The 23,241-nt window shown below is 44.0% G+C and overlaps 3 protein-coding genes across 6 annotated transcripts in view; 1 reads left to right on the top strand and 2 right to left on the bottom strand.

The window, feature by feature from the left end:
• The window catches only part of LOC106608590 (mitogen-activated protein kinase kinase kinase kinase 2), a 45,211-nt gene extending 35,421 nt beyond the window's left edge, over nt 1-9,790 (bottom strand). Inside the window, exons 1-2 of the mRNA XM_082977388.1 lie at nt 9,282-9,790; nt 1,938-1,995 (exon numbers count right to left, since the gene is read on the bottom strand). Of these exons, the coding sequence (XP_082833514.1) occupies nt 1,938-1,995; nt 9,282-9,425 (202 nt within the window). The 5' untranslated portion in view covers nt 9,426-9,790. The remainder of the gene's footprint in view (nt 1-1,937; nt 1,996-9,281) is intronic.
• Nucleotides 9,791-9,907: 117 nt separating this feature from the next.
• LOC106608591 (menin) lies at nt 9,908-17,409 on the bottom strand. 3 transcript variants are annotated; one of them, XM_014206619.3, is made up of 10 exons: nt 17,197-17,409; nt 16,049-16,571; nt 14,576-14,793; nt 14,273-14,401; nt 14,045-14,085; nt 13,784-13,871; nt 13,500-13,636; nt 11,891-12,017; nt 11,496-11,669; nt 9,908-11,349 (listed from the first exon to the last, which is right to left on the bottom strand). In XM_014206619.3, exons 2-10 carry the CDS (start codon nt 16,482-16,484, stop codon nt 10,837-10,839), a joined length of 1,863 nt encoding a protein of 620 aa, XP_014062094.2. In that variant the 5' UTR covers nt 16,485-16,571; nt 17,197-17,409; the 3' UTR covers nt 9,908-10,836. The 3 variants fall into 3 exon arrangements, with proteins under 3 accessions (XP_014062094.2, XP_014062095.2, XP_045577515.1); XM_014206620.3 differs by having other exon boundaries at nt 14,585-14,793; XM_045721559.1 differs by lacking the exon at nt 17,197-17,409 and adding an exon at nt 17,135-17,153.
• A 3,908-nt stretch (nt 17,410-21,317) lies between these two features.
• The window catches only part of LOC106608589 (reticulon-3-A), a 31,267-nt gene continuing 29,343 nt past the window's right edge, over nt 21,318-23,241 (top strand). The window contains exon 1 of one of the 2 annotated variants that reach the window (XM_045721556.2): nt 21,318-21,600. In XM_045721556.2, the coding sequence (XP_045577512.1) occupies nt 21,504-21,600 (97 nt within the window). In that variant the 5' untranslated portion in view covers nt 21,318-21,503. The remainder of the gene's footprint in view (nt 21,601-23,241) is intronic. The other variant, XM_045721557.2, reaches the window with a different exon arrangement.

The raw sequence follows: 23,241 nt of genomic DNA, 5'->3' as shown, positions 1-23,241 counted from the left end.
CTACTACTAGTGTTTCTACTACTACTACTACTACTACTACTATTGCTGCTACTACTACTATTGCTGCTACTACTACTATTGCTGCTACTACTACTACTATTACTGCTACTGCTGCTGCTACTACTGCTGCTACTGCTGCTACTACTACTACTACTACTATTACTGCTGCTACTACTGCTGCTACTACTACTAATGCTGCTACTACTGCTGCTGCTACTACTGCTGCTGCTACTACTGCTGCTACGACTACTACTGCTGCTCCTACTACTGCTGCTAGTACTGCTGCTACTACTATTGCTGCTGCTACTACTATTACTGCTACTACTGCTGCTACTACTACTACTACTGCTGCTACTACTACTTGTGCTGCTACTACTACTATTACTGCTACTGCTGCTGCTACTACTATTACTGCTACTGCTGCTGCTACTACTGCTGCTGCTACTACTGCTACTGCTACTACTGCTGCTGCTACTACTGCTGCTACTACTGCTGCTACTGCTGCTGCTGCTACTACTACTACTGCTGCTACTACTACTTGTGCTGCTACTACTACTTGTGCTGCTACTACTACTTGTGCTGCTACTACTACTACTGCTGCTACTACTACTTGTGCTGCTGCTACTGCTGCTGCTACTACTACTATTACTGCTACTGCTGCTGCTGCTACTACTATTACTGCTACTGCTGCTGCTACTACTGCTGCTGCTACTACTGCTGCTGCTACTACTACTACTACTACTACTACTACTGCTGCTACTACTATTACTGCTGCTACTACTACTTGTGCTGCTACTACTACTTGTGCTGCTACTACTACTACTGCTGCTACTACTACTGCTGCTACTACTACTGCTGCTACTACTTCTGCTACTACTACTGCTGCTATTACTACTACTGCTGCTACTACTACTGCTGCTACTACTGCTGCTGCTGCTGCTACTACTGCTACTACTACTATTGCTGCTGCTACTACTGCTGCTGCTACTACTACTACTGCTGCTACTACTGCTGCTGCTGCTGCTACTACTGCTGCTACTACTATTACTGCTGCTCCTACTACTTCTGCTGCTACTACTGCTGCTGCTGCTGCTACTACTGCTGCTACTACTATTACTGCTGCTGCTACTACTTCTGCTGCTGCTACTACTAGTACTACTACTACTGCTGCTACTGCTACTACTGCTGCTACTACTAGTACTACTACTACTACTGCTGCTGCTGCTGCTACTACTGCTACTACTACTATTGCTGCTGCTACTACTGCTGCTGCTACTACTACTACTGCTGCTACTACTGCTGCTGCTGCTGCTACTACTGCTGCTACTACTATTACTGCTGCTGCTACTACTTCTGCTGCTGCTACTACTAGTACTACTACTACTGCTGCTACTGCTACTACTGCTGCTACTACTAGTACTACTACTACTACTGCTACTACTACTATTGCTGCTGCTACTACTGCTGCTGCTACTACTACTACTGCTGCTACTACTGCTGCTGCTGCTGCTACTACTGCTGCTACTACTATTACTGCTGCTGCTACTACTTCTGCTGCTGCTACTACTAGTACTACTACTACTGCTGCTACTACTACTACTGCTGCTACTACTAGTACTACTACTACTACTGCTGCTACTGCTACTACTGCTGCTACTACTTCTGCTGCTACTACTACTGCTACTACTACTACTGCTACTGCTACTACTGCTGCTACTACTTCTAGTGCTGCTACTACTACTACTATTGCTGCTGATGCTACTACTACTATTCGTGCCACTACTGCTGCTAATACTAGTAGTAGTTGTATCGCTGTATCACACACAATATATTGTTTACAAAGAGTTAAGAATGTACTACACAAAATATGGATGAAGGCTAAACATGCAAGAAATGACCCATAATACAGGTCTGACAACACTGAGCTTTTCACTTACCAGGATCCAGTTTGACTATTTTGATGGCTGCCATTGCTGAACTCCTGATGTTTCGAGCCTGAAGGAAAGGATAAAGTTAGCTGTGAGTGATTACTAGTGTGAACTTTCCTGTGAACAGGCTACAGAGTATACAGGCCACAGAATGCCATATATTAGTCAGCAGCAGGACATAGGTCTAGAGCACTAGATTCCATTAGAGTGGAACAAAACCAACATTAATCAATGTTTCCTTACGTCTATTGCATCAACTTGTTGATGACTCCTTGCAATTGCTCTATTTACAACAGTCTATTATCGTTTTTTTCTCTAACTTTTTATTAATGCATTTTCATCTCTGTTTGGAGGCCCTGGGCATCCATCCAAGACCCAACCCCCCTAGTCAGCCATCATGATGATAAAAGACCCAATATTAGTTAGTTCCTTGTCTTCTGGCCCGGCTGGTCACCTGCTATCTCTGACATTCAGCATAACCTTGTATTGATGCAACAGCAGGAGACAGGGTGTGTTGGATGGTGAGAGGTCTGTCTGTTCTACACAGTCCCAGGGTGCGTCCGAAATAGCACCCTCAAATCAAATTGGATTTGTCACATGCGCTGAATACAACAGGTGTAGAAAACATACAGTCAATAACACAATGGAAAAAAAATATATGTACAGTGTGTGCAAATGAGGTAAGATTAGGGAGGTAAGGCAATAAATATGCTGTAGTGGCGAAGAAATTACAATTCAGCAATTAAACACTGGAGTGATAGATGTGCTGAAGATGAATGTGCAGTAGAGATACTGGGGTGCAAAGGAGCAAAAAATAGTAATAAATAATATGGGGATGAGGTAGTTGGATGGGTTATTTACAGATGGGCTATGTACAGGTGCAGTGATCTGTGAGCTGCTCTGACAGCTGATGCTTAAAGTTAGTGAGGGAGATATGAGTCTCCAGCTTCAGTGATTTTTGCAATTCGTTCCAGTCATTGACAGCAGAGAACTGGAAGGAAAGGCGGCCAAAGGAGGAATAGGCTTTGGGGGTGACCAGTGAGATATACCTGCTGGAGTGGGTGCTACGTGTGGGTGCTGCTATGGTGACCAGTGAGCTGAGATAAGGCGGGCTTTACCTAGCAAAGACTTATAGATGACCTGGAGCCAGTGGGTTTGGCGACGAATATGAAGCGAGGGCCAGCCAACGAGAGCATACAGGTCGCAGTGGTGGGTAGTATATGGGGCTTTGGTGACAAAACGGATGGCACTGTGATAGACTGCATCCAATTTGCTGAGTAGAGTGTTGGAGGCTATTTTATACATGACATTGCCGAAGTCAAGGATCGGTAGGTAGGATAGTCAGTTTTACGAGGGTATGTTTGGCAGCATGAGTGAAGGATGCTTTGTTGCGAAATAGGAAGCCGATTCCAGATTTATTTTTGGATTGGAGATGCTTAATGTGAGTCTGGAAGGAGAGTTTACAGTCTAACCAGACACCTAGTTATTTGTATTTGTCCACATATTCTAAGTCAGAACCGTCCAGAGTAGTGATGCTGGACGGGCAGGCAGGTGAGTGTAGCGATCGGTTGAAGAGCATGCATTTAGTTTTACTTGCATTTAAGAGCAGATGGAGGCCACGGAAGGAGAGTTGTATGGCATTGAAGTTCGTCTGGAGGTTAGTTAACACAGTGTCCAAAGAAGGGCCAGAAGTATACAGAATGGTGTTGTCTGCGTAGAGGTGGATCAGAGAATCACCAGCAGCAAGAGCGACATCATTGATGTATACAGAGAAAATATTAAATAACTATAAAGAGGCTACATACAAGGAGTTCCGGTACTGAGTCAATGAGCAGGGCTACAAGGTAATTGAGGTAATATGTACATGTAGGTGTCCATGTACATGTATTGTGTAAGTGTGTGTGTGTGTGTGTGGCGTCAATTTGCATGTGTGTACGTCAAGTGCGTTCGGAAAGTATTCAGAGCCCTTGACTTTTTTTCCACATTTTGTTACGTTACAGCCTTATTCTAAAATTAACTCAATAAAATCTATACACATTACTGATTTTTTGTACATTTTTGCACATATACTAAAAATAAAAATCAGAAATACCGTAAGTACAGAAGTATTCAGACCCTTTGCAATGAGACTCAGGTGCATTCTGTTTCCATTGATCATCCTTGAGATGTTTCTTCAACTTGATTGGAGTCCACCTGTGGTAAATTCCATTGATTGACATGATTTGGAAAGGCACACTCCTGTCTATATCAGTCCCACAGTTGACAGTGCATGTCAGAGCAAAAACCAAGCCACGAGGTCGAAGGAATTGTCTGTAGAGCTCAGAGACAGGATTGTGTCGACACAGTTCTGGGGAAGTGAACCAAAACATTTCTGCAGCATTGAAGGTCCCCAAGAATACAGTGGTCTCCATCATTCTTAAATGGAAGAAGTTTGGAACCACCAAGACTCTTCCTAGAGCTTGCTGCCCAGCCAAACTGAGCAATCGGGGGAGTAGGGCCTTGGTCAGGAAGGTGACCAAGAACCCGATGGTCACTCTGACAGAGCTGTAGAGTTCCTCTGTGGAGATGGGAGAACCTTCCAGAAGGATAACCATCTCTGCAGCACTCCACCAATCAGGCCTTTATGGTAGAGTGGTCAGACGGAAGCCACACCTCAGCAAAAGGCACATGACAGCCCGCTTGGAGTTTGCCAAAAGGCACGTAAAGGACTCTCAGACCATGAGAAACTTTACTGAGTAAAGGGTCTGAATACTTAGGTAAATGTGATATTTCAGTTTTTTATTTATCATTTTGCTAAAATTTCCCCCAAAATGTTTTTGCTTTGTCATTATGGAGGTATTGCGTGTAGATTGATAAGGGGGAAAAAACTATTTCATCCATTTTAGAATAAGGCTGTAGCGTAACAAAATGTGGAAAAAGTCAAGGGGTCTGAATACTTTGCAAATGCACTGTATTTTGTGTGTGTGTGTGTGTGTGTGTGTGTGTGTTAGTGTAGTATGTGTGAGTGTAGTATGTGTGAGTGTGTGGGTAGAGTCCAGTGAGCGTGTGGGTAGAGTCCAGTGAGTGTTCATAGAGCCGGTACAAGAATGTCAGTGCAAAAAACAAAAAAACAAGGGTGTCTTTGTAAATAGTCCGGGTAGACATTTGATTAACTGTTCAGCAGTCTTATGGCTTGGAGGTAGAAGCTGTTCAGGAGCCTTTTGGTTGCAGACTTGGCACTCTGGTACCGCTTGCCGTGCCGTAGTATAGAGAACAGTCTATGACTTGGGTGGCTGGAGTCTTAGACAATTTTTAGGGCCTTCCACTGACACCGCCTGGTGTAGAGGTCCTGGATGGCAGGGAGCTCATGCCCAGTGATGTACTGGGCCGTACGCACTACCCTCTGTAGCTCCTTGCGGTCGGATGCGAAGCAGTTTGCATTACCAGGCAGTGATGCAGCCAGTCAAGATGCTCTCAATGGTGCAACTGTTTTTGAGAATATTTTCAGCCTCCTGAGGGGGAAGAGGTGTTGTCGTGCCCTCTTCACGACTGTGTTGGTGTGTTTGGACCATCATAGGTCCTTAGTGATGTGGAGACCGAGGAACTTGAAGCTCTCGATCCGCTTCACTACAGCCCCGTTTATGTGAATGTGAATGTTTACTGTAGTCCACGATTAGGTCCTTTGTCTTGCTGACGTTGAGGGAGAGGTTGTTGTCCTGGCACCATACTGCCAGGTCTCTGACATCCTCCCTTTAGGCCGTCTCATCATCATCGTCGGCGATCAAGCCTACCACTGTCGTGTTGTCTGCAAACTTAATGATGGTGTTGGAGTCGTGTGTGGCCACGCAGTCGTGGGTGAACAGGGAATACAGGAGGGGACTAAGCACGCACCCCTAAAGGCCCTGTGTTGAGGGTCAGCGTGGCAGAGGTGTTGTTGCCTACCTTCATCACCTGGGGGCAGCCCATCAGGAAGTTTAATCTCAGGGTCCTTAACTTAGTGATGAGCTTGGAGGAGTGATGGTGTTGAACACTGAGCTTTGGTCAGTGAAAAGCATTCTCACATAGGTGTTCATTTTGTCCAGGTGGGAAAGGGCAGTGTGGAGTGCAATGGAGATTGCGTCATTTGTGGATCTGTTGGGACAGTTCGCAAATTGGAGTGGGTCCAGAGGGTCTGGGATGATGTTGTTGATGTGAGCAATGAACAGCATTTCATGGCTACAGATGTGAGTGCTACGGGACGATAGTCATTTAGACAGGTTACCTTGGCATTCTTGGCCACAGGGACTATAGTTGTCTGCTTGAAACGTAGGTATTACAGGCTGGATCAGGGAGAGGTTGAAAATGTTAGTGAAGACTCTTCACAGCTGGTCAGTGCATGCTCTCAGTATGCGTCCTGGTAGGCTCGCGTCACTGGACAGCTCGCGGCTGGGTTTCCCTTTGTAATCCGTGATAGTTTGCAAGCCCTGCCACATTCAACGAGCATCAGAGCCGGAGTAGTAGGATTTGATCTTGGTCCTGTATTAACTCTTTGCCTGTTTTATGGTTCGTTGGAGGGCGTAGCGGGATTTCTTAAAAGCATCCGTATTAGTGTCCCGCTCCTTGAAATCAGCAGCCTTTAGCTCATGTTGCCTGTAATCCATGGCTTCTGGTTGGGATATGTACGTACGGTCCCCATGGGGACGACGATGTCGATGCACTTATTAATGAAGCCAGTGACTGATGTGGTACATTCCTCGACCCTATTCCCTGTATAGTGCACTACTTTTTAGCAGGGCATGCATAAGGAATAGGGTTTCACTTCAAACTCGGATGCAGACAGACTTAGAGCTTTAAAAGTGTCAAGGTCAGCGACATGGTTTATATTGGGACATCAGCCGTTATGTAACAAGTGCTGAGGGAAAAGTCCTTGCTTTTGAATCCAAAGGATGTTGTTTGCAATGTCCATCCGACGATCATCCACTGTCCATCCAACGTTCATCCATTTCCTCCTGTTTTGTCCTGTAAATATGTATTGCTCCCATTCTTTCAGAAAGGTCAAACGTTGATGTGAAGTCAGGTTTTAAGACCCTTAGCTCTCTCTATGCACAACAAGCATAGAATCAGCCAATGGGCTATCAGGTTGCCTGTAAACAAAACCTGATGCTTGGCAACACCGAATTCATGTTTCTTTCCCCGTTATACTAGAGCAGTTCCTGTGACTGATGTGACAGTAATGTCTCTTTTAAGGTTCGTCACTTGGCAGCCTGAAATAACAGTGTGCTGTGGGATAGAGTTACAGACAATGGGACTGAAAATAAAACTTTGATCAAGATTCCATAAGTTCTTTCTCACAAAGCTTTATTGAATCAGAGTGGAAATTACATACAACAAAACCACAGACAGCTTTCCTGTATTACACATCTCAGTAGCGTGTTACATTAAACTGGCCTTGGACCATTAATGATATTCAGTGAGAGATAGATAGGCCCACAACTGCAGTAACAGCGCAAATGGTAGTGTGTGTGTGTGTGTGTGTGTGTGTGTGTGTGTGTGTGTGTGTGTGTGTGTGTGTGTGTGTGTGTGTGTGTGTGTGTGATGTAATGTACAGTGACAAACGACCTGCAGCCCACAGTGTGACAGTGATGACTGGGCTCTGCAGTGCGGTTGCTGGTTTGTGAAACAGTTTTTTGTTCTGTGGGTTTTCCCCCACCATCGAACCTCAGGCAATCTCGTCAGGTCATAACAAGCATATAACTATGAACGTACGTACTCCTCATCCTGTCTTTGGCTTACTTTTGCATGCACACCAGAATACAAGACAAAAGGAACTATTCACTTATAAAAGAAAACACCTAATGGGGTCTTTGCGATTATCAGGAAAACAAACCATTCTTGACTATGCAGCGAGTGACATACTTTTTATTAGTTACATCGCCACAAAAGATCACACACTTGAAAACTGATCCCTCGGCTGGGTAGCAAGAAGTTTTGTGGATCTTGTGAACAATGGTCACCTTGAATGTCCACAGTCAGAGAGCCCACTAGGTAACAGGGCCAGTGGTTTGACCCCTGACCTCCAGGCAGCTCCACTAAAGCTGGAGAAACAGAACAGTGGAGGAGAAGAAGAGTACGGCGAGGTAGTGGGACAGTAACAGTTTCCTCATTCACAGCAAGCAGGCACAGCCCGGGCATTTACATGTGGCTAAAGCATGGGGGGGTTCACATTATGTAACTTCGAAGACTGAGAGAAACAAAGTGCATTTCAAAGGGATATTTTGAATTGTTCATAAATCTGTTCTTCATCCAGCATACACCCCTGCAACCAGACATGCTTTATCTACTTATTTGCTGGATGCAGAGTTCAACAGAGTTCATTAGCCCAAAAGTTAACATAATTGTGCTTACAGTAAATGTTTTCCATTGTATGTCTGTTTACATTTGTAGCCTATTGGATAGGAAATGTTTCGGGTAGGGGAGGAGAGACACACAGCGATTTGAGTCTGTCTCCCTCGCAGGATGCATGTATGAGACATTCAGGGTGGGATTACAGGATGTTTGTTTCCCGCAGCTCACATCACCGAGTCAAAATAGAAGAGACTGATCGAAAAAATACCTTTCAACATAAATTGGGCGTCAACAGCCAAGATCCATTAAACAGTGCTGATAAAAGTCAGTGCCCTTCAAACTTGATATCTTGTATCATCCACCTGACTTAAACGGTGATATATGAAATATTCTTCTGTCACAAAAGCAGCACAGAATAAAAGTACTGCTGAGAGGAGAGCAAATAAAAAGTGTTTAGCAGGTCTAATACAATGGAATGGAATGGAATGTCTGAGCCCTTATAAATGTTCCTTTAAGGGTCCTAATGGATGTTGGACTAATGGATCAGCCCGGATGCCATCCTAGCCTGATTGTGAATACTGATCAGCAGAAGATGAACTACTAGCCAGTGGAATGGGCATTATAGGCACCGAGCATCATTAACATGTGTGCACGTACTGTATCTCTCCTATGCCCGCATTATTCTCAAATAGCAGCGAGGCAGGCAGGGGCGACATACCGCCAACCTTATCTGCATATCCCTTGTTATTGGTTGTGGTAATAAAAAGGTTTTAGATGGTAGCCTATATTGTTAATTACGTGCGTAAAAGTTTGATTAGATTTGAAAGGACACATTGATTAAAACAATATGGTAGCTTTTTAAAATACTGTTTTAAAGTTGTGGCTAAAATCTCCATAAAATCGAACAATATTTCAATTGTGGAATAAATAAAAACTTGTTTTTAAACAGCTAGGCTACGTGACACGGGGCAGTAACCTAACCCATATGGAGTTTATTAAAACGCGTATGTGTGCTAATCTCCAAGCCGATCTGACATTTTCCCCACTCACCTTGAACACATCCCCATACGTGCCAGTCCCAATACGATGAATTAACTCGTAATCATTCAACGGGTCCAAAAACGAGACTCCAATAGTGGTATCCATGCTTACAGACTGAACTGCGCCTGGTCTCTCACGCACGTTTTTATTCATTCATGACAACAATACATCCAGCGAATCAACCACTGGACGCACGGTATAGTTCCAGTAAACCCTGGAGCGCAATACTCCACCACGATTCTTCTGACAGGCAAATAGAGCTAATAGCCTGACACAGTATCGTTATTGATTACGTCGCCAGACACCACAAATACTACTCTTCTTTCCAGTCATTCATCTTATTCTAGCCGAATCACAACTGGGAGTGTAATCTGGGTTTCTGTATAAGCACTGTGTGATATCTCCTGACATAAAAAGGTGCTTTATAAATACATTTGATCGATTTATTATGCACCGTCGTGTATCCAAGTCAAGTGAACTCAAATCCCAAGTGTTAGAATATTTTCCTGCCATAACAGAAGTTTACCACTCAGGAAAACAAACTAGCAGATACACACTGTACATCCCAAGACCTCTATGAATACCTCATTATGACGTGAAACAGTATTTCCACAATATTAAAAAGAGAAAGGGTATCATTTTAACTTATTTTATTATCTGCAGATAAAAAATAAAAAAAGTTATCAAGCAAAATACTACTGAATGTAGCTACCAGGGACACCTACAGTACTCCCCTTTAAACAGTGTGTGGTCTTTCTGGTCACTTTCTATTGCCTATCGCAGCTCTGGCTAGTCTCAACTAAAGGCCACCTACATTAGAAATAAAAAAGGCAAAGTATAAGGCAACAAATAGCTAGCATATAAAGAGACAACGTAACAGAGTTGGACATTGTTACACAGTAATAGTCCGAATCACTTCCAGGGATTTCAATCAAAAAAATGAGATTCAAGGGCAGAAAATATAGAATGTAATTCAGACTGCTTTCTAACAGAGCAATTCCCCCATTCCAAAATAGGTTCCGGGACAGGGTGTTTTCACCATTACTTTGGCTTTACAGAGCTTCTACACATAAATCAGTGAGAACTCAACAGTTGATGTGCACTACTGCCCATTAGATCCACACAAAGTGACAGCAATTGAATGTTTTAACGGCCTATGATACACAATCATTATTGAATCACAAGATTAAAAAGAATGACTTGGTTGACAATTCTGTTCAAACTTGATTAAAGTGACTTCCTCCACATGTACACGTGTGTCATGTTCTTACTGACCCTCTTATGACCTTATCAGGGCTTATGATATGATTGCTAAAATAACCTTAAAAAAAAGAAAAGAAAAGCAAATCGCTGATGCAGCAGTTTTGTGTGTATTGCCTTGCCTCTCAGTCGGTCCTACAGTCAGTCTCCCTTTGTTTTTCTCCCAATGGAAACTCTAGCCTGGTCCCAGATCTGTTTGTGCTGTATAGACACTCCTATGACAATAACCATTGGGAGTTGGCTATACAACACAACCAGACATGGGAACCAGGCTGGAGAAAGTTCTACAGCCAGAGTTCTCCTTCTACAGAGATTTGCGCTGGCGCTTCATGAATGACATGGTGTAGTCTCCCGACTGCGTGCTCTTCTGCCTCTTCATTTGAACCTGTGACTGGGCGGTGAGTTGCAGCTTGATAGCACTGGAGTTGATCTTGGCTGCTGACAGCAGCTCCTTCATGCCTTTCATCTTCTTGCTCTGGAAGGCCACCAGGGGACCCACGCTGGGGGAGGGCAGCTGTTGGGCAGGAGAGGGCACCGGGCTGGGGGACTTGGCCTTGCCTTCTGGGTCTCCACCGCGGAGTCCTGAGGAGCGACGCCGCGTTCCGCCCTCCCCACCTACTTTCTTGGCCTGGGCGGGCTGGGTTGGTGGTGGGACAGGGGTGGTGGGGGTGGATTGTGTAGGAGGGGAAGCTTGGTCTTCCAGTTTGGACTCACGTCTCGGCCCACGTCTTCGCCCCTCGCGGGGGTCCTCGCTGGATTGGTCGTCGTCGTCCTGGGGCTCCGGCTCTTTGGTGATGATGGACACTTTCTGACGGATCTGTGGAGGATGTAACAGTGAACAAGGATATAACAAAGGGTTTTAAAGGGTGGTTTGTGAAAACATCTAGTTGGGTTAAATAGGTTATAAAGTGACAAGGGATGCCTTTAAAAAGGGATAGTCCAGTCTTGTGGTGGTGTGATTACCTGTGCGTCAAAACGACTGAGGGACTGGACCAGGTAGGTGGCCCAGCCCACGTGGAGGACGGGGGTGGGGCTTCCCTCCTCCCACTTACAGATACCGTCATAAAACCGCAACAGGTGGGCAAAGCATTCTGGGTCCTGGAGGGCCGAGAGGGCGGCGGCCTGTATGGGCTGGTCCTGAGGTGGAGGGAGAAGGGGCGAGAGAGAGAAGAGAGGGGGCGAGAGAGAGGGAAGAGAAATGAATGGAACATAGGAAGGAAATGAGTAGATGGATGAAAGGGGTCCATTCAATACATCAATGAAAGGCAGCTGTCATGAGATATTATTAATGCATCATTCTGAGAAGGGGAAAAATGTTTATTCGGTTCTTAGTGATGTAAAATTCCACTAGTCATTACCTTTTCTCCTCCTTCCCCTCCGCTCTCTGCAGCTGCAGCCGTCTCCTTCAGCAGGGTGGGGATGACGTCGTTGGCGATGTCGAAAAACTCCTTGTAGATCTCTTCATCCTCGCGGAAGTAGTTGTAGCTGGGGGAGTGAGATCATCGTACATTGTTATAAAGCACATGAGGTTTGACTTCTTTAAAAAGTTTCAGTTCATGATGACCTTTCATTCATTCAATGAGGTCATTTATTTTCCACGTACGCAGTAAAAGGGATATTAAAAAGGTGTGAACCCTTGTATAGCTTCTTTTTCTTCTTCTCAGGAAACCAAAAACATTACAGAAAATACTCAAACGGTATGCTATGTATATGTTTGTAGATCACACGCCATGATCCTTGTTGCCGTGACAGCAAGCTGAGGGAGCCGAGACTGAAGAACAATGCGTGAAACAGGAAAGGCAGAGACGTAAAGGGAAGTCAAGAGGAGAGGGAATGTACTGACTTGCCTCTCTGGTGCACACATCCTAGAGACAGAGAGAAAGAGACCAACAGAGAAACGGGAGGAAATCGGCCCCGTCGGCTGTTCCCTGTGATCGGGTCGGTCAGTATTTTTAGCCCCTGCAGGCCGATGAACAGTGTTTAAGTGGGAGTAAAGTGCAGGTTTACTGCCCCACGAGGATCAGAGCCAAGGCTGGAGGAAAGGACATCGTATTTAGGCTACACATACCCTGTTAGTCAGACAGAATTATGCCCCTAGAAGATATGCATGCAATATAATGAGTATAGTGCCATACAAAACCACAAGCTAGCCTGAAAGGACATGGTCAGACAACTTGTTCCAGATTTAAGTCTACAAAATGCTGTAATTAAGAGCCTAACGTTCCTGAGAGGCATCTGCTGCCCTCTGCTGTCAGAAAGGTGAAACAGTAACTGGTGTAAATTGTCACATCATACCTCAGCAAAAGATGGTCAACCGGGTTTGCCTCAGTATCCATGGTTTCAATGCTAATAATTAATAATCATTTATGTAACTTTTTTGTGGTTGTATTTTACCCCCTTTTCCTACCTAATTTCATTCGTCTCATCGCTGCAACTCTCCAACGGGCTCGAGAGGCGAAGGTCGAGTCATGCGTCCTCCAAAACATGACCTGCTAAACCGTGATTCTTAACAACGCTCGCTTAACCCGGAGGCCAGCCGCAGCAATGTGTCGGAGGAAACACCGTTCACCTGATGACTGAGGTCAGCCTGCAGGCACTCGGCCCTCCACAAGGAGTAGCTAGAGAGCGATGAGCAAAGTAAAGTCCCCCCCTGCCAAACCCTCCCCGTACCCGGACGATGCTGGGCAAATTGCGCGCCGCCCTGTGTGACTCCCGATCACGGCCTGTTGTGATACAGCCCAGGATCCAACCCGGGTCTGTGGTGACGCCTCTAGAACGCTGCGCCACTCTGGAGGTCAAAGTTGACTTTTATAGCACTTTTCTTTACATAAACAATCAATAAGGCATTACATTAGGGAAGTTAAGGGACACTTAAATTAATGATGCCAAAGGTTATTTCTGTTAGCAAAACATAGCAGTGTAAGGAGCATAGAGAAGGTAGCTAAGCTAGTTGCTCCAGTAACTTACTCCTGCATGACCTGTGCAGCCTCGGCCCAGGCCCCCAGTGCCTCCCGGACCTCCCTGTGTCTGTAATGGTAGCCAGCCAGGTACATGAAAGGGTAGATATGTTCGTTGTTGTAGTACTTCTTAGCAGAGTTCACAGCCTGGAAACAAACACACATGCATGCAAGGTATGAATAACTCCTCAAAATGAGCTGATTAAATTATATCTGAATGGTGATTTTGTTAAGATAACGTTTCAAATCAAAATGTCACCGCTTCAATGTTGGTGCACAGATCCACACACTCACTTTAAGGTGGATGGTGTAGGGGTTCTCTTTGCCAGGGATGGGCTCCTGATCCTCCAGGTCAGCCAGGGTGCCCATGGCCATGGGATATCTGTGGCACAGCAAGGGAAAAGAGCGACTTGGTCGATATGACAGAACAATAACATGCTTACAACAGAAAATATCATTCATTTGGATGTAACCAATAAGCATTTTCACCACAACACTTCAAAACGAATTTAGTATTTCAACAAGCTTTTGAGATGTATCAAAAAACAAAATCACCTTTCCAGGTCTCCTCGCTCATAGAGCAGCCATAGAAGCCTCTGTGGAGGAAAAAGATCAGAGACCGAGGACAACACAGAGAAGCATTTATGAGGTAAATATAAACTACAGTTCCAGCCAGCTTGATGTCTTTGATGATGCCAACAGGTGTGTTTTAGGTGAAACTCTGCCCTCACAATATTCATTATATCAAACTTATCATCCCCAATGTGCTGATGGTGGTCTCACCTGTTGAAGCTGTAGCATCTCAGAGCTGTCAGTGTGCAGGTCCAGTGAAGGGTTGATGGCACACACCATGAAGGCCACCTCCATGTTCCTGTTACACTTCATATAGGAGCCCTTCAGGTACAGCCAGCTCTGGAGGACAGGGGGGAGATGGGGGTTAGGGTTGAGAGGTGTTTACAAGTTCAAGGTGAGTGTGTGTGTAGAACAGCAGTTCTATGTAGTTGATAAGTAGCTATATTAAAAAGGTGTGTGAGTGCATGTTATTATAATGTAATGTTATTGCAAGGGGTGGAAGTATCTCTGTACCTTACTTACCCTCTCGCCGACACCGGTGGCAACTGTCTGCCCCCTCCGGTCCTCGTTGCCCTTGCCGTGCCAGGTGACCTCAGCTGTCTCTTCTCCGTTCTTGCCAAAGATGACCCAGGCGTGGTCCTCCGACAGGGCCAGGTGCACGTCCCGCAGCCCCAGAACCTGGCACGCTGCCACCACTGCAAATGCCACCCCCGAGCTGTCCAGCTTTGTGCCTGTTCAAAATAAAGAAAAGCAATAGGATTCAGTTATTAACAGCTTTAGCCTCTCAGACAAAACAACCTTGTATTTTAGTCAAACTATACAACATGCTTTCCTGTTCGTGAACAATGGTTTTTATTGGGTCACAAGGGCAATACAAATCACAAAAGAAATACCAGTACTTTTTCCTGGTATTTTGTTATCCCCCCCCGTCCGTCCGTCCGTTGGTCTGATCAGTCCAAATTTGAGATTTTCTGGTTCCAACCGTCGTAACTTTGTGAGACGCAGAGTAGGCGAACGGATGATCTCCGCATGTGTAGTTCCCACCGTGAAGCATAGAGGAGGAGGTGTGATGGTGCTTTGCTGGTGACACTCGGTTATTTATTTAGAATTCAAGGCACACTTAACCAGCAGGGCTACTACAGCATTCTGCAACGATAGGCCATCCCATCTGGTTTGCGCTTAGTGGGACTATCATGTGTTTTTCAACAGGACAATGACCCAACACACCTCCAGGCTATGTAAGGGATATTTGATCAAGGAGAATGATGGAGTGCTGCATCAGATGACCTGGCCTCTATCATCACCCAACCCCAACCCAATTGAGATGGTCTGGGATGAGTTGGACCGCAGAGTGAAGGAAAAGCAGCCAACAAGTGCTCAGCATATGTGGGAACTCCTTCAAGACTGTTGGAAAAGCATTCCAGGTGAAGCTTGTTGAGAGAATGCCAAGAGTGTGCAAAGCTGCCATCAAGGCAAAGGGTGGCTACTTTAAAGAATATCAAATATATTTTGATTTGTTTAACAGCTATACACACACACACACACACACATTCAAAAGTTTGGGGTCACTTGGAAAAGCCCTTGTTTTTGAAAGTAAAGCACATTTTTTGTCCATTAAAATAACATCCAATTGATCAGAAATACAGTGTAGACATTGTTAATGTTGTAAATGACTATCGTAGCTGGATTCTTTATGGAATATCTACATTGGCGTACAAATGCCTATTATCAGCAACCATCACTCCTGTGTTCCAATGGCACGTTGTGTTAACTATTCCAATTTTGAGCCTGTAATCGAACCCACAATGCTGATGCTCCAGATACTCAACTAGTCTAAAGAAGGCAAGTTATATTGCTTCTTTAATCAGAACAACAGTTTTCAGCTGTGCTAACATAATAGCAAAAAGGTTTTCTAATGATCAATTAGCCTTTTAAAATTATAGAATAAAAAGTATGATCTGATCAGCCATGTACTTCAAATCCTACCTGTGATGAGACTGAAGAGGGATTGGATGTGGGCGCGGTCCTTAAAGTAGGAGCGGCTCAGGCTGTTCCAGATGACGTCAGACACCTTCTTCACTAGTTCCCTGCTGGATCCGCCGGCAGGCCTGCGGTACTGAGACAGGTCCACTGCTCCCCGGATTTGGGCCGTGAAACGCTCACGTAGGGCCGACAGCATCCCTAACTCCACTGTAGGGAAGCAGGAGTTTGGACAGTCGGGCTCCAGTGGCTCGAAGCGCACCCCCGGGACGTTTATTGGTATGACCCGGTTCACAGCCAGGAAGTGTTCAACGAAGCCCAGGACCAATGAGAGAAGGGCCAGGTCCGGTTCGGGTTTACGGAGCTCTGCGTCGAACAACGCAACCACACCATCGATCCCCTTTAGGGGAAAGTGTTTCTTTTGGGCTGAGTGTAGTCCCATGTTGACCCCTCTCCTCCCTCACAGCTCGCAGTCACTCACTAGGCCGGTGTGTCTTCTCCACTCTCAGCTGCAGTGATGTCATAGGGGCTGGATGAGAGCAAAGTGTAAATCAGTACCAGCACACACATTGAAATCAGTTATACTGTGTTTTACCCTAACATTCAAAGACCTTTGTATGGCTTCTTTCACTTTGTGCAACAACAAAAAAACTGTAGACTGACTAGCCTAAGTGGGCGTGGCACAAATATCCATTCATTACGCAAAATTTGTAAAAAAACAAAAAAAAAAGATTAAACTAATACCGGGAACAAATATTGATATCTGATACAAACTGGGCTAACTGGCTAATAACGATATTTTAAAATAATACCAAATACAGATAATAGCATAGTAGTTTAAATGGTTCGATAAAATTTCACCACCCCACACAAGATCGTAAAATTAACAATAAGCTATTAAATTAATTTTTGGTCAAGACCAAACACGAAGGTTGAAGAATTTGATTGACCGGCAGGTGCAGTTAGCAACAATATGCAAATAGGCTATGCAATATGCCTAAGCTAGCAAGCTGTGCTAGCAGGTATAATAGCAAAACATGTACAACTACATGAATATACAACTATTATGTGTATTCCAATCGATTTACAAACCTTCCCGAACTCATAGCCCGCTTGTAAGCTTATTAATATTTCGAAAGAAACCTAATACGCACCCGTTAGTTCAATGCTACACCCACATGTTTTTGTTTGTGCCTTGCTTTTGCCGCGCAGTTCTATGACTGTTTTCGGTCTGTTCAAATGTGTCAGAACGTTGGCGCGCCTTCAAATAGCTACCAACAATGCAGACTCGTGCTGAATCGAAGATTAGACATTTCAAAGTATTTGCAGGTCTACTAAGCTGCGCACCCTGCGCTCAGTTTAAACGTATTTGAACGAGCCCCCTTTTGTTCTTCCTTATTGACTGGACAGATGCATGTATGGAAATGTAGTTCAACTTCGCACCATTGTTGCCAAAACGTCCTAAAAAAGATCACCGGAGACGACAATATTATAACGCGTTTATTGAAACATCGATGGCAAGTCTCGTGATAAACATTACATCATGAAAAAGAGGCGTGTACACCCTAAAAAAAAATTCAAATTAACGCATTAACGTTTTTTTGTAGGCAAGACATTTTTTTGTCACATTTTAAAATCACATTTAGGCATCCATGAGACACAGCATTAAATAAAAATAGGCTTTAATTATAAAGGCTTAAATGGTTGGCAAACACAAAAACACTTCATACATGCTCATGGGCAAGCTCATTTAGAACCTAGTCTGATCATCTTATATAATGTTGCCTAGTAGTTCCCCAGACGGTTAAGGCAATGTTTCATACAGAAATGTGATATTGCATAGGCAGGGATGAGCAAAAAGGATTAAATACAATTACAAAATACCATAAAGATCAAGGTATCAAAATAAATCACAGAATACTTGTATTTTGAAATGTATTTAATTGAAATACAGTTATACATTTGCAAGTAGCAAGCCCAAACAGAAAGAACATTCTCAGTAAATGTTACCTTAACATTACATTTACTTGCTATGACTGTGATCTGTGTTGTTTATCTACCTTAGATGAATGCACTGACTTGAGTCACTCTGGATAAGAGTTTCTGCTGAATGACCTAAATGTATGTGTGGAAATGAACATACCAAAATGAACTGCAAAGCACACTGGGTATTATTATTGGCCTTGTTTCAGGGGGCATGTCTACATGGGATACAGTTTTACCTAATTATCCTAACCTGCAACAAAAGTACATTTTGACCAAAGCCATAGCCCTTCCAGACAAAACCTTGATTTGGGGCGGAGCATATTAGAATAATACTTAGCATGCTTTGCAATTGTCTATTTTTTCATACACATTTATAATTCATTTATTTAGCGGACACTGTTATCACACCATAGTGCAATCAGACTTCTGCTATTAATGCAGGGTGAAAGGGGGCCACAAAATGGTGAACCACTATAATTAAGAATAATATACACTGCTCAAAAAAATAAAGGGAACACTTAAACAACACAATGTAACTCCAAGTCAATCACACTTCTGTGAAATCAAACTGTCCACTTAGGAAGCAACACTGATTGACAATAAATGTCACATGCTGTTGTGCAAATGGAATAGACAACAGGTGGAAATGATAGGCAATTAGCAAGACACCCCCAATAAAGGAGTGGTTCTGCAGGTGGTGACCACAGACCACTTCTCAGTTCCTATGCTTCCTGGCTGATGTTTTGGTCACTTTTGAATGCTGGCGGTGCTTTCACTCTAGTGGTAGCATGAGACGGAGTCTACAACCCACACAAGTGGCTCAGGTAGTGCAGCTCATCCAGGATGGCACATCAATGCGAGCTGTGGCAAGAAGGTTTGCTGTGTCTGTCAGCGTAGTGTCCAGAACATGGAGGCGCTACCAGGAGACAGGCCAGTACATCAGGAGACGTGGAGGAGGCCGTAGGAGGGCAACAACCCAGCAGCAGGACCGCTACCTCCGAATTGTGCAAGGAGGAGCAGGAGGAGCACTGCCAGAGCCCTGCAAAATGACCTCCAGCAGACCACAAATGTGCATGTCTGCTCAAACGGTCAGAAACAGACTCCATGAGGGTGGTATGAGGGCCCGGCGTCCACAGGTGGGGGTTGTGCTTACAGCCCAACACCGTGCAGGACGTTTGGCATTTGCCAGAGAACACCAAGATTGGCAAATTCACCACTGGCGCCCTGTGCTCTTCACAGATGAAAGCAGGTTCACACTAAGCACGTGACAGACGTGACAGAGTCTGGAGACGCCGTGGAGAACGTTCTGCTGCCTGCAACATCCTCCAGCATGACCGGTTTGGCGCTGGGTCAGTCATGGTGTGGGGTGGCATTTCTTTGGGGGGCCGCACAGCCCTCCATGTGCTTGCCAGAGGTAGCCTAACTGCCATTAGGTACCGAGATGAGATCCTCAGACCCCTTGTGAGACCATATGCTGGTGCGGTTGGCCCTGGGTTCCTCCTAATGCAAGACAATGCTAGACCTCATGTGGCTGGAGTGTGTCAGCAGTTCCTGCAAGAGGAAGGTATTGATGCTATGGACTGGCCCGCCCGTTCCCCAGACCTGAATCCAGTTGAGCACATCTGGGACATCATGTCTCGCTCCATCCACCAACGCCACGTTGCACCACAGACTGTCCAGGAGTTGGCGGATGCTTTAGTCCAGGTCTGGGAGGAGATCCCTCAGGAGACCATCCGCCACCTCATCAGGAGCATGCCCAGGCATTGTAGGGAGGTCATACAGGCACGTGGAGGCCACACACTACTGAGCCTCATTTTGACTTGTTTTAAGGACAATACATCAAAGTTGGATCAGCCTGTAGTGTGGTTTTCCACTTTAATTTTGAGTGTGACTCCAAATCCAGACCTCCATGGGTTGATAAATTGGATTTCCATTGATTATTTTTGTGTGATGTTGTTGTCAGCACATTCAACTATGTAAAGAAAAAAGTATTTAATAAGATTATTTAATTCATTCAGATCTAGGATGTATTGTTTAAGTGTTTCCTTTATTTTTTTGAGCAGTATATATATAGTATTTTGTATTTGGAAAATACAAATTACAGCTCTTGAAAGTATCTTGTTACAAAATGCATTAGAGTGTAGTTCTGCCCAGTATAATACAAATGACAAAATACTCAGAAGCAATTGAACTACACTAAACAAAAATATAAACGCAACATGGAAAGTGTTGGTTCATGAGCTGAAATAAAAGATCCCAGAAATGTTTCATAAGCACAAAAAGCTTATTCCTCTCAAATTTTTTGCAGGGAAGTCTCAAGTTTTTAGGGAGCGTTCAATTGTCATGCTGACTGCAAAAAATGGCCACTAGAGCTGTTGCCAGAGAATTGAATGTTCATTTCTCTACCATAAGCTGCCTCAAAGGCCGTTTTAGAAAATGTAGCAGTATGTCCAACCGGCCTCAGAACCGCAGACCACGTGTATGGCGTCATGTGGGCAAGCGTTTTGCTGAGGTCAACGTTGTGAACAGAGTGCCCCATGGTGGCAGTGGGGTTATGGTATGGGCAGGCATAAACTACGGACAACAAACACCATTTATTTTACCTTTATTTAACTAGGCAAGTCAGTTATAAACAAATTCTTATTTTCAATGACGGCCTAGGAACAGCGGGTTAACTGCCTTGTTCAGGGGCAGAACGACAGATTTGTACCTTGTCAGCTCGGGAATAAGATCTTCCAACCTTCTGGTTACTGGTCCAACGCGCTAACCACTAGGCTACCTGCCGCCCCAATTGCATTTTATCGATGGCAATTTGAATGCACAAAAATACTGTGATGAGATCCATTGGGCCCATTGTGAGGCCCATTTTGTTTTTAAGGTATCTGTGACCAAAAGATGCACATCTGTATTCCCAGTCATGTGAAATCCATAGATTAGGGCCTAATGAATTTATTTCAATTGACTGATTTCCTCATATGAACTGTAACAGTAAAAATCTATGAAATGATTGCATTTTGCTTTACATTTTTGTTCAGTATACATATTTCCAATATATGTAACAGAAAAGAAATACTGCCCATCTCTGTGAATAGGCCTACACTGGGCTTAGTTTTTTTTAATAGCCTATTTACATTCTCAAATTAGAAAACATAGGGTAATGTTTGCATAACAAAATGTGGTAGGTATTTTGCCATAAATAGGCTAAACATTTATCAACACTATGGGAAAATGTTGGGTATAGCCCTTTAAATGAGCTAACGTCAAATGTCCGCCTTGTTTCGCTCTTTCTATCCCGCACGCTCACAGCGCTTCAGTACGTGCGCGTGAAGGTGCACAGGCTCGGTGACACTTGCACCCCGCTCTTTGGGAATAGGAGGAAAGTCGGAAGAAGAGGTTATTTTAAGGACAGCAATAACAGACAAAACAACATTTATTCTCGCCGTTACTGTGCAGAATATTGTGAAATTACAGGAAAATGGCAGATTCAATGACCCAGTCCGCCCAGATATCATCGTCGCAGGGGCTTGCCGATGGACAGAACTCTGTTGCGGCCAAAGACACAAAAATGTCGGGTAAGATAGATGTCATTCTATGTTGCAATAGTCAACATAGAAATTCTGTTTAAACGTTCAGTAACACAGGTGCTTTGAAATAAAGTAGCCCGTTGTTCTAATGTAAGATCGTCAAAAAAACAATGTTTTAGGACCGTGAAAGGCAGGTAAATTTAAAATGCTTAGCTCTACACTTATTTGTTCGTTGGGTAGGTTAACCAGTATGTCAAGTTGTTGAACAAGTAGTCCATACCTTGTAAACTGATGATTTTGCATTATTGTGGGCGTCAAAGGGTGCTAAATATCCTAATATTAGACGTTCTACTTGACCAACAAACACCCGCCGCCCTTTATGGGATCGAACGACACTCCACTGACGAGAAATTGTTTTAGGACACGGTTACCACCTACCTACCCGTCGTTGGCTCGAGAAACGCGCACCACGCTTTGATGGAACACCAAACTAGTCTACTTGCTTTGCCAAAGTTCTCTCAACCTCTGCAATCCCGAACTTTGTATTTACCAGACAAGGAAACAGAACGCAATGATACATTTTATTTTCTATTTGGGCCACGGTGAAATGGCTACATGTTGCAGGGACTGTGATCTGCACTGCAGATTCATTGTTACCAATGATTTATATATACACTAGTTGACTGACAGGGGGCGCTGTTTTGAAGTCACCGTTCCTCCATCTTGGCACTCCCCCATTGTTAAAAAAAAATAAAAAAAAAAAATATATATATATATATATATATTAATTTCTACATTCGTTTTTGCCACATTTATTCTGTTACAGACACCATACTGCCTACTTATTCAATTGTGAGGCCAACACATTTTTTTCCCCCTTAAAGTATATGTTTTAGAGATTAATGTCTCCACTACAATAAAAACATACATAAATGCATGTAATTTTGTCCTTGAAACATGTAATTGAAATACTGTAGAATTCCAGTCCTACTGGGGAGTTCCCATGTGGCCTACTGGTGGTTTCAAAGCTTCTCAATTTTATTTATTTACTTTTTTTAAGTAGGCAAGTCCGTTAGGAACAAATTCTTATTTTCAATGACGGAACAGACAGATTTTTTTTTACTTTGTCAGCTCGGCGATTCGATCTTGCAACCTTTCAGTTACTAGTCCAACGCTCTAACCACTAGACTACCTGCCGCCCCTCAATACATGGATGGCATCAGCAATCCAGGGTTTATATACATTGTTGATTGTTATTGGGCAACTGCAAATTTAAGGGAGGATCTCTTAACTCTTAAAGCCCCCCTGTTGTTTTTTCTGTTGACAAATCACCTCTACATTGGTTAACCAAGCCATGCAAGAATATTAGTGCTAAACAGTCCAATCCCTCTCATTTGTTCGCTATGATGCATTGATTCTATGGTCTGTTTTTCGTTTCTATTTTGTCTTTGGATGCATGTGTCCTGTAAGCTATATGATTGGGGGGAGGAAAGGACACTATTGTCTCTGCAACAGTCTTAAACTGACAGTTTATTGTCCATTAGGGAAGGGCATTTCAAATAGTTTAATCCATCTAGTCAGCAAACCATGTCTCACTAATAAAACTTGAAACAAGCATCTGTTGGGAGTACATTTGAAGCTGTGTATTAGAGCTTCCTTTTATATTATGCCATATTGGAAAATACTAAT

Source organism: Salmo salar, chromosome 07 (assembly GCF_965601325.2).
Source record: "Salmo salar chromosome 07, fSalSal1, whole genome shotgun sequence".
NCBI classification, from domain to species: Eukaryota; Metazoa; Chordata; class Actinopteri; order Salmoniformes; family Salmonidae; genus Salmo; species Salmo salar.
This window is presented reverse-complemented; position numbering and strand designations above follow the sequence as displayed.